The sequence below is a fragment of the Vigna radiata genome, chromosome 6 (assembly GCF_000741045.1).
Source record: "Vigna radiata var. radiata cultivar VC1973A chromosome 6, Vradiata_ver6, whole genome shotgun sequence".
NCBI classification, from domain to species: Eukaryota; Viridiplantae; Streptophyta; class Magnoliopsida; order Fabales; family Fabaceae; genus Vigna; species Vigna radiata.
Window position 1 is genome coordinate 33,109,688 of NC_028356.1, and position 21,866 is coordinate 33,131,553.

The 21,866-nt window shown below is 31.1% G+C and overlaps 1 protein-coding gene and 1 non-coding gene across 3 annotated transcripts; both read right to left on the reverse strand.

Annotated features, from left to right (window-relative positions):
* Positions 1-17,403: 17,403 nt before the first annotated feature.
* LOC106764032 (peroxisome biogenesis factor 10) lies at positions 17,404-21,421 on the reverse strand. Of its 2 annotated transcripts, XM_014648232.2 has the most exons (11): positions 21,167-21,418; positions 21,021-21,052; positions 20,850-20,939; positions 20,451-20,545; positions 20,141-20,342; positions 19,811-19,880; positions 19,640-19,718; positions 19,221-19,354; positions 18,970-19,061; positions 17,923-18,014; positions 17,404-17,840 (listed from the first exon to the last, which is right to left on the reverse strand). In XM_014648232.2, the coding sequence occupies exons 1-11, from the start codon at positions 21,360-21,362 to the stop codon at positions 17,738-17,740; spliced, it is 1,185 nt and encodes a 394-aa protein (XP_014503718.1). In that variant the 5' UTR covers positions 21,363-21,418; the 3' UTR covers positions 17,404-17,737. The 2 variants fall into 2 exon arrangements, with proteins under 2 accessions (XP_014503718.1, XP_022638203.1); XM_022782482.1 differs by lacking the exon at positions 20,850-20,939 and having other exon boundaries at positions 21,167-21,421.
* Positions 21,422-21,473: 52 nt separating this feature from the next.
* Positions 21,474-21,545, reverse strand: TRNAD-GUC. The gene has a single exon. It is a non-coding gene; the product is annotated as a tRNA-Asp (tRNA).
* Between the last annotated feature and the right edge of the window lie 321 nt (positions 21,546-21,866).

A 21,866-nucleotide genomic window follows, 5' to 3' on the forward strand; every position in this document is an offset into this window, starting at 1 on the left:
ATTGATGTCTTGGAATGGGGGAAGAGCTCTCTATTTATAGAGCTAGGAAAGAATAAAATAAATAAAAGAAATTAAAACCAATAAATAATTTGACCAGCACTTAAAAATTTGGCTGTTGGAATATTACCATTGGAGCACATTATTGGCAATTAAAGTTTTGAAAGTTGTAATCCAACGTTTTCTTTTGCAATAATATAATCATTATTACAACAGAAGATAGTCAAATCAAAATCACAAATAAATGTATATAATCCGTCAACAAATCAAAACAATAATACTTTCAAATCCCGGGACAAATATTTCTAACATTAAACCTTAGATTGATGATCTCTCCGATCAAAATGAAGAATCCTATACCATGAACCTGCTGTCAAAACTTCACCTAATCTAACGGTTAATGAAGCGAAAATTGTAGTTTTACAGGGGTTGCACAACAAAATTCACTGTAGAATTTTTTCCCCTCTTTTTCTATCCCATGATTGTGTTTTGCACCCTTTAGGCAGACCTCTTTGCATTCTCTCTTGTCTTTCTCTTGTGTCCTAAAGGACCCGTCTTCACTTAGATTAAATAGTAAGACAAAATGGGTTTTCTTAGGTTGAACTTTTGAGACACATAATTGGAAGCCCAACCTAACACATCTTTCCCCTCACAATTATGCGGAGGTTGGTGATCTCACAACAAGCTTCAAACTTCTTCCTTGATAATGTCTTGGTCATCATATTAACACCCTTGTCATTTGTATTAACTTTAACCAACTCCAACAATCTAGCACCCAAAGAATCACATATACTATGATACCTCACATCAATATATTTAGACCTAGAATGAAAATATGAATTCTTACCAAGATGGATAACACTTTGACTATCCACAAATAATGGATAATTGTTTTGCACAAAACCAAACTCCTGCAAGAATTTCTTCAACCATAGAAACTCTTTACACGCTTTTATAATGACAATGAACTCTACCTCTATAATAAACAATGTTACACACCTTGGTAGTCTTGATTGCTAAGCCACAACTCCCCTTACAAACTTAATCAAATAGTTCAAAGTGGACTTCCTAGAATGATGTCTCTAGTCATATCTGAGTTTGAGTAACCTATTAAAATAAGTCTATCACCTCCAAAACAGAGCCTCAAATCACTAGTATCACAAAGATACCTCAAAATCCATTTCAAAACATTTCAATTATGTTTTGCTATATTTTACATAAATTTTGATGGAAGACGCTCCGAGGAAGATGCAAATTGGATCAACACGAGCTGAAAACGATGTTCCTTAAGGTGTTCTCCAATGACGAAATGCAGCAAAATGGAAATGAGAACGAATTCGATGGAATTGATAAAAAGATGTGGTCAAGTTATAGTGATGAATCAGAGAAGCAAAGGAGAAATGAAGAAGATGCTTACGGTTTAAGGTCGCGAAGAGATTGGATTCGCGATAAGAAGGATTAGGTCTCAAGAAGCATATTTGAATGAAGATGTGGTACCGAGAGCAAGAATCATCAAAAAGCAAAGCGAAATGAAAATGTGTTTCGCTAATAACGTGACTTCGTGAGAGAATGTAGATGTGGCAGGTGTTGTGTGCCACAAAGTTGAAACGAATTGGATGGAAAAATGGCTTTGGTGGAGGATAGAGAGTCTACGAAGCACAATGGAAAAAATGGAAAATGAGAGAAAGAAAGTGTGCTTGGAAGGTGGCTAGAGAAGGATCCCTAGGATTCTCTACCCTTGACTTTCAAGGAGGAATTGATTCTGGGTTTTAGAAATTCAATTTCTCATTTATCTCAAAAGTGAACATACAATAGTGAGGTTGGTATTTATAGTAACTCATACTTCATGCAAGCTATAATGTCATACAACGAACATAAGAAAATAAAATTAGAGGACACTAAAGAAGGCTTGTCCAGCAAGCTAAAATGTCATACAAGAAACATAAGAAAAACATATTAGATGACACTAAAGAAGGTTTGTCGAACAGTATTCCATCAAATTGACTTATTATACCAACAACATATGTAATGTTTTAGTCTTGTACATACCATTGTATACATCAAATTGCCCACCGTAGATGCATAAGAAACCATATATTTCTTCTCAATTTCATTTGAAAGACTTTGTTTAACACTTAGTTTAAAATAAGTAGAAAGAGGAGTGGTCACAACTTTAGCATTTTCCATTTGGAATCTCTACAACACCTTCTTAATGTAGTGCTTTTGTGACGAATAAATCTTGTTTTCTCTTTTTATCACATGAGATACTTATGCCAAGAATCTTTTCAATAGCTTCCAAGTCTTTCATGGCAAAGAACTAGCCAAGTGTTTCTTTAACCTGTCAATTATGGACATAAGTATGTCATCAACATACAACAATAGAATAATAAAGTCATCACTAGAAAACTTTCTAACAAAGGCACAATGATCAAAGTAGTCCTTTTTTAATATTTATTACACATAAATGACTCAAACTTCTTTTACCATTGTCTTGGAGCATACTTCAAGTCTTATACACTCTTTATACAGGTCGTGTTAATGGAGCATATTTCCTTTTTCCATTTGTTCTGGACTCTATAAAAAGGGTATGTAAATAATGTTTCTAGGTGAGCGTAGAAGTATATGTATAAAGTAGTAGAGAGAAGATTAACGTTGTTCTAAAGAGAGTAAGTAGTTAGGTTTTTCACGCCTTTAGTAGAGTAGAGGTTTTTGGTGTTCTTGGACTATTGAGCGAGGATTCATGATGGTGACAGCTCGTGAACATCTCAACAATGCCTTTTTGTAATTTTCTGATTTGATGATGTGTCTAATATGTTTAGATAGCTAAAAGTTAGTTTCCATCAGGTTCTATTGTTTTGATTGAAAGTAGTTTAGGTAATGTTTTAGTTTTAAGTTGTTGTTTGTGATTATTTACTTCTGCCTATTTTGATTTTCCTTATGAATTTGGAAATGCATTAAACTTTAGGAGTAGGTTTTGGTTTTTGTTTGAGAAAGTTCAAGTTATGTATGTTAATAAAGGTGATTTTAGAATAGGTAATAGTTGTTAATTGCATTTAAAATAGGTTTTTTTGCATCTAAGATTGATTAAAAGCATAAATTCAAGTTGGATTTGCTTTGGTTTTGTGAACTGAGTAGAGATTACTAATTCCAAGTTCTACAAATGGACTTAAAGATCCCAAAGTAGGCCTATTTTCACAGGATGTCTTCTTGGAATGTAATTGAAAATTCTTTGCACAAATCTTTGCAAATCTGATTCTGATTTCTAATTTTAACCAATGATTCTTTGTTTTTTCATTAATTTTAGTTGCTTCTATTGAATTGATTTTAATTTTAGCTTGTAATTCTTTTATTTCCAAGTTTTAGGTTTTGTTATGTGATGCTCCACCTATTAAAACTTTGTGTTTTGTTAATATCTTTGATTCATTTATTTCTTTTTGATAGTTTTGTGTATTTGATTTTAACTTTCTTTGTTTAGATTGTGATTTCTTACTTCCATTTATATAGTTATGTTCATGTTAAGTTTCCAATTCATTGCATTTCCATTTTACTTTCCAGATTTTATCGATTGATCCATTCTTACATTTCAGGTTCATATTCATTTAGCATTTAAGATTCTTTAGTTTTAAATTTTTAGATTTAGTTGCTAGTTTCTTTTATATAGTTAGTCATTACATTTCTAGTTTTAGGTTGTGTAAAGTAGTAATGTTCATTTGCTTAGATCATTTTAGTTGCATTCACTCATCATTTTAGTTTGGGTTCCTTTAGCTTAATACAAATTCTTTAATTCTTTCCTTATTTCTCATATTAGTAAATAAAATTAAAAGACTTAATTCCACACTCTAAAATTTAATAAGTCGAGTTTGTGGCTTAATCCTAAGTTGCCTTTATACTATATTAGTGGAGAATCTAGATTATTGACTTTTTACATGACGAAAAAGCCTTTCAACATTCTTCAAGAAATAAACATTGTCCTACCATGGATTTTATGTCATCAGTATTAGTTGCTCAATATGCATCAGAATACCTCATTATGTCAAGATCATTTGAAGGTTTTGTGTGCAAACATCGGTTCATTAGGCCTTGAAGATATCTTACTATTCTTTTTATTCCTTGCCAATGATCCATGGTAGGTGTGCTCATGTATTGATTGAGTTTATTAAGAGAAAAAGCAATGTCTAACCTTGTGTTGGTAAAATATTGCAATGCACCTATGGCTTATCTGTACAAAGTACATTGGTCATTAGTTCCCTTTTTGTAGTGAATTGTGTATTAGCCACCATTGGTGTTGGACAGGCATAAACTGTCTCCATGTTGAACTTCTTCAGAATATCTTTTATGTACTTAGTTTGCCTTAGGTACATTCCACTATCATTCCTTTCTACTTCAGTGCCAAGAAAAAAGTAAGTATTTTAATGAGAAAACAACATTTAGCTGATTGATGAATGTTTCAAAATACTAGCGGTTGCATTCTGTTACAATAATGTCATCAACATAAATTAGAAGAATCACTTTTGGTGTTTTGAAAACCGCAATTTAGAAGGGTGTCTCTTAGTTTATCAAACCAAGCTCTTGGTGCCTACCTCAAACCATATATGGCCTTGGACAATCTACTTATATAATTCGGTTTGGTTGAGTCTACGTAGCCTTCAGGTTGATGCAAAAAAATTATTTCCTTTAAATTTCCATTTAGGAAGGCATTGTTTATGTCAAGTTGCCTAACATCCCAATTGAGATGTACTGTAATGACCACAGGACTGAAAGTTTCATCAAAGTTTATGCCTACTATTTGCTGAAAACCTCTTACACCAAGTCTTGCTTTTCTTCTTTTAGTTGAACCATCTCCTTTATACTTAGTTTGAATTGTATTAATGTCCAAGTTTGATTACACATTAGAGCCTTGAATTCGGAATCCATGGCTTCTTTTCATTTTGGTTTGATTAGAGCTTCTTTGACATTTCCTACTTCTTTTTCATATTCACAAATCTTTGTCAATCTTATGTACGGTTGTTTAGGCTTGTGAATTCCAATTTTGCTTTTGGTCATCATCCAATGAGTGTTGGTGTTAGGTTGATTTCTTTTAGTTTCAGTTTGACTGTTGTTCTCTATTGACTCTATTGACGTTGAACCTTCTTCTTGACTTTCTCTTGATGTATCAGTAAAAGGTTCACCAAAATCTCCTTCATTTTTACCATTGTTTGTAGGACTATCACTTGTGATTTCTTTTTTATGACTTGTAGTATTGTTGTCTGGTTCGAGAGTATTGTTGACAGTGGTACCTACAGGGAAATTTTGAAGCAAAATTGACATAAGTTCAATTAGTTCTCTTAAATAATTTCTTGTATCAATGAAACCTTCACGAAAAAGGAAGTGATTCTCATTGAAAATCACATGTTGTGAGATGAAAATTCTCCCATGAGAGTTAATACATTTGTATCCTTTGTGTGAGTTACTGTAACCAAGAACACACATAGTTATATGAAACTGAAGTTCATTTTTATTGTATGGTTTAAGATAAGGATAATAGGTACAACCAAAAGGTTTCAAGTTTTCATAGTCAGGTTCTTTCTTGTAAATCAGGGAGTATAGACTTTTATTTAGATTTATTGATGATGGTAGTCTATTGATTAGATAAACAACAATTGAGAAGGCTTCCCACTAGTAGTACATGGGCATTTTGGCTTGTGCTAACATGGTTAGGCTAAGTTCAACAACATGTATGTGTTTTGTCTCAGCCCTTCCATTTTGTTGAGAGGTGTAGGGACAAGACATTCTAAAAATAGTTCCTAATTCTGAGGCAATCCTTTGGACAAGTTTAAATTCATCATCTCCGTTACATTGAATGAATTTAATTTTTTTGTTAAACTGATTTTTAACCATAGCTTTGAAAAAAGAGAAGGCACGTATAGTTTCTGATTTTTGCTTTAAAGGAAAAATCCATGTGAACCTACTTAAATCATGAATAAAATGAACATAATATTTGTACCCAGACAGAGACAAAATTGAGACAGGACCCCAAACATTAGTGTGAATTAAATCTAAAATTTCATTAGCATGAGAGGAAGAGCTTTAGAAAGGAAACATATGCAATTTTCCTAATTAATGGGCTTCACAGAATGTGAATGAGTCACTAAATGATGTTTTCACATTGTATTCCTTCAAGATATTTTCTAGAACTTCATTGTTGGGATGTCTAAGTTTTCTATGAAAATTTTCTTTAAGAGACATGTAAACATAAGAGTCTTTATTGTCACATAGTTTATATAAGTCATTTTTTAGTTTTTATTTTAGAAGAGTCTTCCCTGTCAGTTTTTCCTTCATAAAGCAATAATTTTCATCAAACTCAACAAGGATATTGTTTTCAGTAGTCCATTTTGAAATACTCAACAAATTTTTAGTGATTTTTGGAACATAAAGAGCATCATGCAGATGAAGATTATTCAATTTGGTTGGTCCTGAGGCCATTACTTTTAGTCTTTCACTATTACGAATAAGTAAAGAATTTGTATTGTCACTTTGTTGAGTCATATAGTTGTTGGATCCACTCTTAAAGTACCATTCATATCTTAACCTTGAAAAGGTGAAGCTATGAATGCACTGTTTGTTCCTTGTTTTTCACTTTCAATAGATTGAGTTTTCCCTGTATAGGACTTATCAAACGATAATAACATTGTATAGCAATGTGACCAATCCTTCTATATACCTAGCATATTGGTTTTGCATCCTACCTCTTCCTCGACCACCTCTCATACCTCTAAAATTAAAGTCTCTCTAATCACCTTGGGATCCAAATTTATTGCCTTTGGACTCCTTCTTGGCAGCAAAGTTTGTAGAGACATTCAGGTTAAGGCTGCTGAAATTATTGAGTTGATAAAATATGCTTTCAAAGGTTAACAATTGAGTTTGCCATTCAACCCAACTAATGTTAATCTAGTCAGACAACTTGACAGCCACTATATTCTAATCAATATCCAAACCATGTAGTTGTTGGGAAACAGGTAGGCTTCGTTTCACACCAAGAGGGGGGTGAATTGGTGAGTTTTCAAAATCAGAGTCTTTTTAAAATCTTTAAAGCAAAGTTGAAAACTTTACAAGTCTTTCTTGAAACGCAAGTAATGAAATTTGTGTGTAGTGGAAAATCGTAATTGACTACGCAGATATCACAATCGGCTGAAGATAAAAGAGCAGGGATAGAGAAATCAAACACTGGTTTTTATATTGGTTCAGCCAACAATGCCTACATCCAGTGTCCTTCCAACACAGGAAGCAAATGCACTATAATGGTCAAGGTTTTTACAACAAGAAATTTATAGAAGACCTTCACGTCAAAAATATAAATCTCCTCTCTAACCCTCTAACCAAAATATAGGCATACAACACAGCAAGACTTGCAGCAAGATGTCCCCTCTCCTACAATCCACCAAACACCACTTTGAACAATCCTCAAAGTGAACCAGACTCCCTGAGTCTATCCCCTGAAGTCAAAATAGGTACACACAACAATCTTCAAGGATGCCAAGCCAAATCTTGATCAAACCAGATGCACCTTCACTGTGCAGAAAATGATCAACCAATGAGTGCGCAAATAACCTCCCTTTGAATCTCTTTCAAGAAAGATCACCACTGTCTTCTTGGAGAATTCTTGGAGCTCTATAAACCAGAGATATCAATCTGAAACAGAATGTAAAAATGTTAGATCATCAAAAGTCTCTGAACAATTTCGTGTTCAGACTATTTATAGAATTTTATTAAACATGTGTTCTCATAGTCGAATAAGCTACTAATTCAGTTGACTAAATCAAGACAATTATAACAGTTAAGTCAGACCAGTACCATACAGTCAACCAAAATAAACTCTCATTCAATAGAGTTGACTCTCAATCAATGCTCAACTAATTTTTGAAAATATAATAGCTACTATACATGACCATAACAGAATTCCAAAACAAACAACTAATGCAGTCGAATGTGTGGGGCACACATTCGACTTCGACATGTCAGAGCAAATTGAAATTCTTTTCTTCTCAAAATCTCACAAAGCACTAATTCTCAAAATCTGTATAAAGACTTTAGCATAGTCGATTCAATTAATATTGGAGTCGACTTTACTGCAGCTTTGTCACACAGTTATAAGTTCATAAAAGTGCTTGTGGTTTTCATGCTTAAAAACAAATGTAATGCATCTAGATATGATGTAACATGTACAAGCTCAATGAGTATGCATATACACAACAATATAGCACAAAACCATGTTCAACAGATATATTAAACAATCAACATAAGAACATGTATCAAGACAACATCATATGCGTGTTATTAAGTAATGTGTTGTCATCATAAAAAACTAGAGTGATATAGATATTGTGTAGTCAACAATCTTAACAGTAGTGTCTGAATCACTAAATCAGAGTTAGAGATGGGTGAACCTGTCAGCTTTAACTCGTTAACAAGATTTTTCATCTTGTCAAGATATTGCTCCATCATCATGTCTCCTTTACGTGCGTTGTGAAATTCATATTTCAGATAGATGATTCTGAATCTGGTGTGTGCACCAACAAGGCTTTAAGTTTCATCCCAAAGTTGTTTAGATGTTTCACAATGAATTAAGTGAGTTGCAATTTTAATTGACATAGAATTCATCAACAATCCTTGAGTGGCTTGATCCTAGGCTTGCCAATCCACATGGCTAGGATTGTTTTTTGTTGTCGTGTCCTCCTCAACAATGAATTAGTTTGAACATTCTATTGTCCTTAGTATATAGCCATCAAGTTTACATCTTTTAATCAGTGGCAAGACTAAAGATTTCCTTAGTGGATAATTGTCACTGTCCAACTTGACAGAGATTGTAAAAGGTATATCACTTTTATGATTGACAGCGAATGACATGATGATTGTGGTTATGCATCAAGAGTTATTTGCTTGATAGCTCTGATACCAACATATAGTATTGAATGTATAATTTTCATTGATCATGTATTGTTTAAATACAAGTAGTAATATACAATTAAGATCCTATAATTATGCAAACAAATACTTTCCTGAATAAGATTGTGATAAATAATTACTGTAATATTATATAATATAAAAAAATTAATTTCATAAATTATCAAAATAAAAAATCATAAATAATAAGATATTTCACAATATTTGATTATGTATAACCATGCACTTTATTATCATACATCGAAATTTGAATTAGACTATATATTCTACAAAATCAATAAACTTGATATCAAAACATTAAAATTACTCTAGTATTTTAATTTTGATAAGATTTTTTTTATTCAAATATGTTTTAAAATTTCATATCGAGTTAAAAAGTTAAAGATTATTTAAACATAGACAAAGTCACTATTGAAAAAAAAAAAAAAACACGAAACCAGACAAACTCGTTGTCTAAATTCTTGGTTTCACTGTGGTGGCTGCTGAGTGCTGCAAACTTATATGTTCCATTGTTTCCTTTCTGTTTATTTATTTATTAAATTGTTATCTCATTGAGTTGTTGATTTTCAGTGACACGTGCTGCTACATCTTCATCTTCGATTTAGCTTATTCAATAACGCATGCTTATTAATTCAACAAAACATTCATAAACCAAATGTTGACCAATGACTTTTTTTCTTTAATAATTAGTCTGTAAGATCCAACATAAAGAACCTTTTCCTTGCACAAGACCATTTACACAATCTTCAAGTTGAATTTTGAGGGAAAATTCACCATATATATATATATATATATATATAACATAAGTAAAATTGATATATAAATGATTCGTATGATTTTCAATCTAAAATCTTAAAATAATAGATTTATGAGTTTTTTTTATGTAATATTTTTATTTTTTTCATTTGATATTTAATATGTGATTTAAACTCATACATATATTCCTAACAAATAAGTCATTATATGTCTTAAATAACTTTTATAAAATATTATTCTCTTTAACTAACTAGAATCTACCATGTGGAGACTTGACATTATCATCATCAATGTTAACTATAAATTAATAAATTCTTATACTTCATATATCCTTTAAAAGAGTTAAGATTTTTTTTAAAGATTATGAGTCATATGTTACTTCTTTAAAAAATTGACATGTTTAAAAAGTTTAAAGCTACATTTAAACATGAGTTCATAATTTTATATTAAAAAAAAATAAGTGACATAGTAAAATAAACTCAAACATTAAGTTCTAAAATTTTACGTTAATTGTGGCATCAAATTTCTTATATGAACAATTCGTAGTCATCCTCCTCAATCTCTTCTAATAAAAAGATACTAATAATAGTAGACACTAGTGGTGAAAAACCCAACACACAATTAGGAATTTAAATATAAATTCATAATTTCAAACTACACAAAAGAAAAAAATTGAGTGATCAAATACTCACACAAAAAAAGACTTTTAACATCACTAATTTCTCGCAAGTGTAACAAAATTTAATGTTAAAAATGTTAGCTGCTCTAAATTTTTAAAAGTTTCATCATTTCCTGTATATATTTTTTATTTTCTTAGTAATTTTTGCTTGTTTTTCTATACATTATAGCTTTCTTTGAGATATTCATACTATTTAGAAAATTTTGGAAATTTTTTAAGGTGTATATAATGATTTCTAATACTTAAAAGACGTAAATTTTAGCTTAAACTAAAGGTTAAAATCCTATTTTATTCCTTAGTTTTTATAAAAAATTAAATTAGATCTTTGATTTTTATTTGATTTATTTTAGTTTTATTCGATTATGTTATTTTCATTAAATTAAGGTTAGATTTTTGTTAGAATCTATACATCAAATAACTTCATCTCAAACACCAAAGTATTTAAAATAATTTCATCTTTTAACTGAAGTGCTTTGATGTATAAATTCCAACAAAAATCTAATATTAATCTAACGAAAATGACCTAATTAAATATTTCTAAAAATTAAAGGACTAAATCAAACTAAATAAAAATTAGGGATCTAACTGAATTATTTTTATAATTAGAGGATAAAAAAATGATTTTTTTTAGCCAAATATAGAAGACAACCACAAATTAACCTTTGTTGTCGTTGTAACATACATTAATTAACTTCGGTTATTAAGTCAACAAACATAACATTATTTTACGTTTCAGATTATAACGTTGAACATTCAACTGACGTTAAATTCTTAAAATAATATACCTAAAAAGTCCTTTTTGTATTAGTAAAAGGTGATCAATCTTCACAATCTATTTTAATACCATGTTTACCTTGTAAAGACTTGACATGATCAAGTTTAAGAAGCCAAAACTATCGTTTTGTCAAACTCTAACTCAAATAATCAATCATTAAGTAAAATAATTAATTATTTTAGAGACACATCCAAAGAAATGGCCAAAATACACTTAAATAATCGATTATTTAGTGTAATAATCGATTATTTTAGAGGTCAATTCAAAAAAATAGCCAACATATAAGCTTAAATGAAATGAAACATTAGCCTAAATACAAAGTCTAAAGAAATGACTTATTTACATAATTACAAAGCTTAAGAGAAGGGAAGCTAAGCTAATAAACTATCCTCCATAAGAATAAAATTCTTTGAAATCCTTTCTTCCTCTTCCAATCTCTTAACTATGTCAATGGTAATATGGCTTCCTCTAGATAATCCTCCATCAATTAGTATCACATCAAACTCTAGTTGATTCAACAATTCACATAAAATTTTCTCTTTATCATCTTTCATAAGTAATCGTTGTTAAAAATATCACATCAACTAGAGATAAAAAAATTTAACAATATATAAATTAACGTAAATTTTATCTAACAAATTTATTTTGTAAAGTTAAATTAAATTTAAAGTCTACTTTTTAATATAACATTAAAATCATCCTTAAGTTATTTTAGTGATATTTAATATTTGTCTAAATTATTGCAAAATTCACTGTTAGATTATCCAATAATATCTTATCTCACATTCGATATGTACGTGTATTGATACAAGATGTACTAAAGATTTCAAATGACTGTAAATTTTAACTTCCAAAATGGTTTTATAAAATTAAACTAAATTTAATCTCTTAAAAATTATCCACTAATCAATAACAAAAATCACAAAATTAATACCCACGCAAACTCACAAAAGTATTACCACCTTAATAAATTTATAAAACAGTTAAAAATATTTCTGAATAATGCATTAAGAAAACGAATTAAAGGATGTTTCTTATTTTGAAATGTAACTGCATCCCATCATTACTGTGGGTGGGCAAGTATTAAATAAAATATATAAGCAGTTCTATGATGGGTATATGGAATCTTTACGAAGGCTGCCATTGTTGTTTTTCTTCTTGTGACTGTTGATGGCTGAGTTTGAAAATGTGAAGCTGTAAAAGACAACATTTCTACACACAATCAATAGAAAAAGAAAGCATCGTTATGTTTACTTTCACCACCATATTTTGAGCAAGTGACTCACAAACATCTAGAATACCTATTGTAGGTAGGAAGTTACCTAAATAGAACATTGCAAAAGGGTAATTTAGATTAAGTAAAAGTGTAGAATTGAAATATTGAATATGGAAATATGTGATAATAAATATTTCACTCTTCAATCTATTTTCTGAGAAATTTGATCGTGAAAACTCTTTTGGATTCATCACAGTTACATGTGAAGGAAATAAGTTTTAGTGTTGGTTAAATTGGTGATGTGGCAAAAAATTATTAAATATTTTACTGGAAAGATAAATCTCACTAAGACTGTATTAACTTAGACATGATTTCTTGTTCACTGAGAGCAAGCAATTTAAAAAAAAAAACATGTTCACATTCGCTGAATTACGAGCGATGGTTTGAAGGTGATTGCGAGATTTGTATACTGTTCATTCACCCGCAGACGTGCGAAGATTTGAAGGGATGGGTGACGTTTTGCCTAAAATATTCCTCTTCATTTGCAGGTTGTGTAGATGAAAAAGCTTTGGTGGAAGATGAAGGAAGGAGGTGGTCGGTTATTGGAAGCTCGGTCACGGAGAAGAGAATTGTATCCAGTTACACAGAAAGCTATATCCGATTACGCAGATGCACCTAAAAACGTCAGGAAGTTGTATATACACCTAAAAACGTCAGGAAGTTTACCTGACCGACTTTTCTTCCTATACCCTTCTTCTTTTTTTCTTCCACCTTCGTATATAATTATTTTAGGAGGTGTAAAAAGAAAACATGGAAATGTAGGAAGAAGTGCCTTACCACTTAATTTGTTATTAAATAAAAATATTACACTTTAGAAAAAAAAAACTTGTTAGATATGATAGACTGACATAATTACGTAATGTATAATTTAATTTAATAAATTATATATTTTATGATAAAATAATTTAAATTAAAAAAAAATTGTTGGCCACATGAAGACTTACGATCATCGATTCGTACTTATACCAAATTATCCTTCTTGTTTTAATGAAAATTCTCAGTAAAAATTAATTAAAAAGAATTGAGATAATTTAAGTTTTTAGAAGATAACATTTTTAAGAAAATGAAGAGTGAAATTATTTTACATTATATATACTACATTTTTGGTTCAAAACACAATTATGATTCTTTATGAGCTTTAAATCTTAGACTCTAATACACTACAAAATTGGATCCTCACAACTACTATATAAATTGACAAATTTATTATACATAATTTATTATATAATAACAAATACGTTTGTTGTCGGTACGTTTACTACTTTTAATCAAGTATTAAAAATATGTTTCTTAGTTTATACAACTAAAATTTTGTAGTATATTTGATAAATTTTACGAAAAGAATATAGAAGTTCTTTTTTTTTCTTTATGTATTACTTTTTTCATTGTTTAATTTTTTTTTTCTCATTTTGAATCCAGTAACAATATGAGGGGACCTATGCTTCTAATGTCTATCCATTTTTAATTTAATTGTATATTAATCTTTATAAAGAATAATTTATCTAATAAACAAGAGTGATTAGTCTTTTTTGGATCATTAGCCTTCATATATTTAGCAGCTTGTTTATAGTTTTTTTTAATCTGTAAAACATGAATTTTAATTAGGCCAAGCTTAGTCTAAATAAAATGCTTACATTTGGTATATAAGTTACAGGTCATGCTTAGATCTGCCAAAGTTTACGTTGTTTCCACCCTTAAGCATCAAAGTGTAGGGCTTTTACTTTCTACACTCACATAATTTTTTCATACACCCCCAAAATTTTAAAATGGTCATTTTACATTCCAGCATTACTTCTTTTTTTTTTTTCAGAAAGCTTTCAGAATAAGCTTTTTCGAAATTTCTATAACATTTTCCAAAATATTTAGAAAAAAATTTCAAATAAGAGATTTCTATAATAAACTTTCCAAAATATGTTTCTGAAGGAATTTTTTAAAAATACATGAAATGCACTTCAAACAGCAAAACAAGTTTTTATTTTTATTTTTTGCATTTTTTTCTCTTCTTATTCCTTTCTTTGCAACATTCTTCCTTTCTTCTTCTTCCTTTGCATCATCAGTGATGATGGAAGCAGCTATAGCAGTGGTATGACTCAATGGTTGTGGGTATTTAAGTCTTTTCCTATCATTGGGACAAGTCAAAACCAATACCTAAACCTTTTACTTATTTTAAAATAAATATAAATATATACAATATCAACAAAAACATTTCCCAATCAATTTAATCATAAAATATGCAAATTCTAATTTTCATAACTTATCTATGTTAACTTATATTTTTAAATTTCGAGAATATTCTTTTATATTTTTATATCTCTTTAAAATTATCACAACCAATTATGCTGAGTAAAATATATCCTTTATATAAATTATGTATATAGTATATAAATTGTGTTACATAAACTATTTATTCATTCCAAATAGTATTATAATTGCGATGACAATTATAGTTTATAATTGTGCTGTAAGTCTCAAAATAGTTTCTACACATTGGTTTTTAGAAATTAATAAAAGAAAAGAAAAATGTGAGAAAAATCTACAAATAGAAACTTCGAACTTATTTAAAAGTGTTCCAGACTTTAGCACTAAAAGAGATTAAATGAGAGAAAAATCTAGAAATGCTGTGTAAGAAAATATTACAAAATATAGGAGTATATTCCAAACTCCAAGCACATTTGGAACAGCACAAGAAGCCTGACTAACTCCGGAAAAATCTTTATTTTAAGCATTATTTTCATTAATTAACCCCTCATGGCTAATGAAAACAACCAAGGAGGATAGCAATGCTCATATGCCAAGAAGTATATATGCTAGAATGAATCTAAGACATTTTCCAGATTTATAACAGTAAAAGAAGGCTGACTAACTACAAAAAATCGTTATTTTCAGCACTGTGTTTTCATTATTGAATACAGCAAAGGACGACAATGCTTATGTTTCAAGAATCAATATATGCTAAAATAAATTTTCTATCCATCAATATTTTCCTTACGAAAGTTTGGAGAAACAACACGTTAATTTTTTCGAAAACAAAATGAACAATTATTTTCAAAAATAAACTGAACTAAACATTCATTGGTTAATATTCTCCGCAATCACACATAAAATAGCTCTTCTTTCGTATAGACAATTCTAACTTATACATTCAAAATGATAACCATCCGAACACAACAAACTCGTATTTGTACATTTTACGAGTTCAGATACGTTAACAACACATAGTGGAATCAAATGTGAAATGTATCATTGGCACCAAATGCAGAAGGAATGTGCAATCCATTTCGTGCCAATGAATGTGAAAACACTCTCGTCATCCTCAGACACGAGAAAGGCGTGTATAAAGAACAAACTCGCAGTAAAGACTACTTAGGTTTCGGAACTTGAATTGCAGAAAAATGAAAAAACGATATGACCGATTAAAATAGACTAATAAATGAAAAGACGTAGAAAATATTTGAACTGTGAGATCCAAAATGAACCCTAGACGAAACAATACCGACTTACAGAGCGTAATTCTATAGCCTTTATCGAGAGAATACTATCAAATACGTTATGGACAAGCAGAATTTAAAGAAAATGAAAGCAAGAACTGAGATGAAGAATCCATTACCGTCGCCGTTTGGATGCCGATTTGGAAAGATGGAAAATCGAGAGCCTTCCCTTCAGATTGAGGAGTTTTGCTTTTACTTTTATCTCGTTATATATAGAGGATCGCGACGGTAAACCCTAGGTGCGTGTTGATAATGCCGTTACCTAGTTTTCAAATATTAAATATAAATTCGTTATATTTTTAATTCTTTTGTTAGTCAGTAGTACGGTATGTTTCTTCCGCGTTTCTTTTTTTACTGAAAAAAATTACTAAATTCGCAAGGGAAATGTAATTAGTATTGTTTTACAGAAAAATATAATTATTTATACTCTTCACAAGGCAAATATAATTCGCAAGAGAAATATAATTAGTGTCTTGATAAAAAACAAATTATTTACTATTAGGATTTGGCCTCTAATGTACTCTTCCCTATTATTTCTTTATGTACTTGTCATGGATGCTTAAACTATGTTAAAGGAAAAATAAGAACAGGATTAACAAAATAGTCATTGATACTATTTAAAGCTTCCAAAGAATTAAATAAATATACAGATAAAACAGTAACATTGATATAAATAATCATATTCGTAAAAAAATTCACAAAAAAAAAATTATTAATTTGCATGAAACTCATGTATTTTAGATTAAAGTTATGATTGAGATTATCGACTTAAAATCACCATCTATGAATAAACTAATTATATATAATGTTTATATCATCAATAAATAATCGCTAACACGTAAATCAATTAACGTATAACTATTTTAGTTTAATTAGTAATTTAGGATGTTAACCTTGTATTGATGCATTAAGTATTCGAAGGACTATATTTATTCTACTAGAATGCATATTTTTGTTCTAAAGACAATTCCAGATTGGCAAACATATCAGACTTACATATAAAAAAAAAAAAACATTTTTCAAGGAAATAATGTTTTGTGAAAATAGTTTTTGATTAAATTTTTTTATGAAAATATTACCATGGAATAGTGGAAAGTTAACTTTTAATTTCCAGAAATGTACTATTAAAAAATATGTTTAAATTACATTTAAAAGATCACATTGAAATAAAAATAATAATTAAAAGCATAATATTACTCGTATTAAATAATTTAATATGATAATAAACTAAAAATTTTAATATATAATGCATTATTTTAATTTCAAAGAAACATATAAACATTTTCAGGAAACTTGCTACCTAACGAACAAAATTTCTTTTGGCAAAGACCTCTAAAAGGTTAAAGAGAGAACAGGGGCCGTATGAGCCGATTTGGGCCTGTTAAAAGTGGTTGTACATCGGTACTGGTTCATTATTTTTTGTTTTTGTTCCTTTACTGAAGTAGCCATGCATAGGGAGAAAATAAATAAACAAATGAAAATACAACTTAGGGATAAAAAGTTATCCGTTGTAGAATACTAGCAGTTAGTTATGTTTCTAAAACAAGATGAACAGCAAGCTTGTTGGCTTATCTCAGTTACCCCACCTGCTGTAGAGAGGATACAATTAATTCAGAATCACCATGCACTGATAGTTCTATTACAATGGTCCTTTCTTTCCAACAGGAAGAATATTCAATCCATTACAGTATTATACTAAAAAAATATGAAACTTGAACCCCTAGAATGTAATCAAATTGATTATTCACATCCTTATACAAAAATGAATTACTCAAATGTTGCCTTTGATGCTATCTTCTATATATGTACATAAAGAAGAGCAGATTCTAGAAGTCCGAATGATATACACAAACTAGACTCGAGTGTGTTATGGGGGTGCGGCAAAGAGGGCACTCTGGCTTTTCGTTGCACCATTCTGTGATACAGTTCCTACAATGATTACACCAAACAGAAGATGAGAGAGGGAAAGAATAATGTAAATGGAAAGCAAAGCGAAAGCACCAAGACATACCAGCAGAATACATGGCCACAGGAAGTAGCTGTTGGGTATTGACGATTACTCAGGCAAAGTGTGCACTTACTAACCCCACTAACTGCATGATGCTGCAAACAGAAAAAGGATTTCTCAAACACTTGATACTCCAGATGACATGATGGAACTACCTATTCTATGGAGGCTCTTCATTTAAATATGCCATGTGAAATCAACAGCATTCAATTCAAAGTACATCGCCAAAAGTGAGAACAATTCGAATCATAAGAAAAGCACTGATATTGTGACCCACACAAGTTGACGGAAACCAATACGTAGTAATCATAAAAACGATTATACAAACTCTAATTCATCAAGGAACAAAACTAGTTGAAACATATCTATATAATCAAAGTATACACTTTATTTTTGCTACTTCCACTTTTCTATGCTTTAGCTAACTAGTATCACAAGGGCACAAATAAAGGAACGTTCAGTACTTCCATTGAATGCTTCTAGTTATATAAAGAAATAAAGTGTTAACTGAGTTTTACGTGCTCAAATTTCAGGCGAAAGAAATATGATTTTTCATTTAATACTTGTCGCCACTCGCTAAAGAAGCAATTTCCTTTATGCTTCTGATTCTATGATTAAACATCAGCATTTCAAACACAGATACGAGCCTGTTTAGAGGAAAGTTCTCCTTAAACACTTCTACGAAAGAAAACTCAAATGAAACCAACTTAAGCTAATATTAGCTTGCACATAAATTAAAAATCAAATTTTGGAGAAGCTACTTTGAAATAGCTTCGATAATTTACTTTATGCATAATCTAAGTTTAGCTTATAAAAAACTGATTGTATTTTGTCTTCTTATTTTTCTCCTCTTGAAATACTTACGGAGAAGTTTCTCAAAACAGAGCTTACGTAAGTCAAACAAGTCTATTCCATCCCTTTACATTTCCCAGTAATATACTGCACTCCGGGGCCCATTTAATTTACTTCAATAAGAACAACAATCATGCAGTAAAATATTGCAATTAAAAGGGGTGGGGAGGACAGAATAATCTAATGAAAGAATTGAACCTCAGAAGATGAAGAATCAGAGACCCAACTTTCTTTCTCAATATCTGGAGTTGCCAGATTACCCTCTTCATTTAAAACAGGTAAACCATGTCCTGCAGTACATGATAAGTGAATCAGGTTATGAAAAAAAAAAAACTAACTAAAAAGGCACAAAAATAAAAACTGTCCAATGCATAAAGGTATATGTCTGTGTTACGTTGTTACGAAAATGAAATTATTTTAGAGTAATTGAATAAATAATCATCAATAACCTGCTGATCTATCGTGGGATGCAAAGGATGCTTGCTGAACTGAACCAGCAATTGAAGTAAAATTTCTTCGGCGGAGACCTTCAGCAGCTATTATACAAAGTTGAATCAACAGAAATACTCCCAGTATTTGGTATCTGCAAGGACAAAAAGTATAGAGAACAGGAGCTGTAAGTCTGAAATCTCCTCAGAAAATTACTAAAATAACTGATAAGAAATGATAGATTAAATCGAGTGGGTGGAACTAAACAAAGGTAATTTCCAACTATAAAAATGTCAATTTTATGCTTTTATATGAAACGAAACCAAGTGAATAATAACACAATCTGGCATTCACATGACAGACCTTATACAAAGCAATTTCAGGGGGTTTCCCAAATTCTCTACATATTTTTTAAATCTTAAAATTTCTAAGACATTACCTAGGTCTTTGATTTGATGCTTTTCCAATAAATACATAACGAATGCCAGCAGCACGTTTGGATATATGATAATAGAGGCCTGCAAAATAAAGGAATGGGAAGATTTAAAAGACTTGTTTTCAGATTTTACACATTTCACAACTTTTATGAGTCTAACAAGTAAAGAATCACCCTCAAAGTAGAATAACATGAGGTTAGCACGAAGAGCCAACTGCAAGAACTCGCGAACAAAAGGGAGCATCTGGTGACAGGGAATAAAAACCAGATTCAGCGGAAGAAAACATTCAAAGAATTGCATTTAAACAAGTCCAATTGTTAGGAAACAGATTCAAAGGGGGGTGACACAAAAGCTGTGTCATAAGAGTGGACAACTATAACCTAACTAGTAAATTCCCTGATAATTTATGGTTGTAAATAAAATTATCAAGTGTTCCCAAAGAAGAATGTATTGACTCCCAAATCCATGTTGTATGTGAAAACTATCTGCAGGGATTAATATACCGTGGGCCATCTCTGAACCCAATGCAACCAAAATGCACTCAGTTTCCCCTTCAACCTTGACAGAGTTGTCACAGATTGTCCCGACGAGGATAAAGGACCAGTGCCAGATATCTGAGAACCAGAGCTCCTGTGGGCATTTTCTCCAAAACCCTCGGCAGATTCTGTGTCAGCAAGGACAATGCCTCGTGAAGCAATTCTAGAACTGTGTAATTAACAAACAATCAAGTCGTCACAAAATTTGACATGCGCAGAGCTCAATCGTATAAATTGGAACGAAAAGTAAACATCCAATGAATCAGCAATTATCAACCTAATTCGTTCTGCCATATATGGAATAGCCGTCTGATATACAATGAAAAGAGCACGCCTCGCAGGCGTAGGAGGAAGTCCATAAGTTCCTGCAACCTAATAAACCAATCAACAACATTCGTATCAGAACAATAGGCGAATTCATCAAATCAATTCAAGAATACTACAATACCAAGGCCCTAAACAATGAACTGTAATCGCAAATAAGACCACACCCTCAAGGATTTTGAGATATTTGCATCCTAGAGGTCGTATTTGTCGACACTTTTCACACTATTAAAGTTTGCAGTGAAATCAACCGGTTAAGGCAATTGAAAACCCTGAACAGTGTAAAAAATAAAATGCAAATTCGAAAGGCAATCCAATCCTCGACCGAATTTCAAAATTTCGAGCACGAAACCTGAGTGATGTCGCAGTATTCCTCTCCAAGGGTTTGTTGTCCGGAGCCAGTTGTGAGAACGTAGTAAAGCATCTGCCCTAAGAGTTTCGTCTAGGATTGAATCAACAGAAAGACGCGATTACTCACTTTACGTTCGAATTCAAAACTCGCTCTAAACGAAAGAGAGGTTACCTCGTTTTGGTAAGCCACTGCAACTCTGGTACCTGTGTCAAGAGTTACAGCAACAACAGAATACACTTAATTGGAACTTCATTCGGAATGCGAAGCGCTATATTAACGGGAGAAACAGAAAGAGAGAGAGAGAGAGAGAGGGAAACCAAAGAGGTGGCGAAAGGCATCACGACAGGCTTCGTAAACGAAAGATGCGTATTGATCGTCCTTCTCGGCGGCACGCATCATTTCTGGCTGTGCCGCCAGTGGGAACCGCCGTGGCTCGGTGGCGGTGGAGCTCGGACCAGCCTCCGTTCCGTCGCCTGAATCTGACCCATTCCTTCCGAGGTGACCCCACCCCATGGCCGTTTGTTTTTTTTTTTTTTTTCTAACGCTGTTCTGACGGTCTTATCTTCCCCTGTTAATTTTGTTGAAAACCTCCTTAATTCATGCAAAAATAAAAAAGAAAAAATTCGCCGTTGCCGGGGATCGAACCCGGGTCACCCGCGTGACAGGCGGGAATACTTACCACTATACTACAACGACTTATCTGTTTATTTCATCTTGATGGTTTTAATTAATCTTTAATTTGTATGTTTTATCGAGGAAAATCACACATTTATAAAAAGAAGGTTACACTAAACTAAAATAACAGCAAATTCATTACATTAAAAATCAAGTCATAAATAATTGTTCTAACTTATTAATAGTTTCAAATTTAAGTTGGGAAATTTTTCAATCATGATATATATTCTTATATATTATTCATCATTTTTCCTTCCAATATGATTCATAATCTCACTTAAATTCAAAAATTAACAACTTAATTAGAAAAAAAAAAAAAAATATATATATATATATATATAT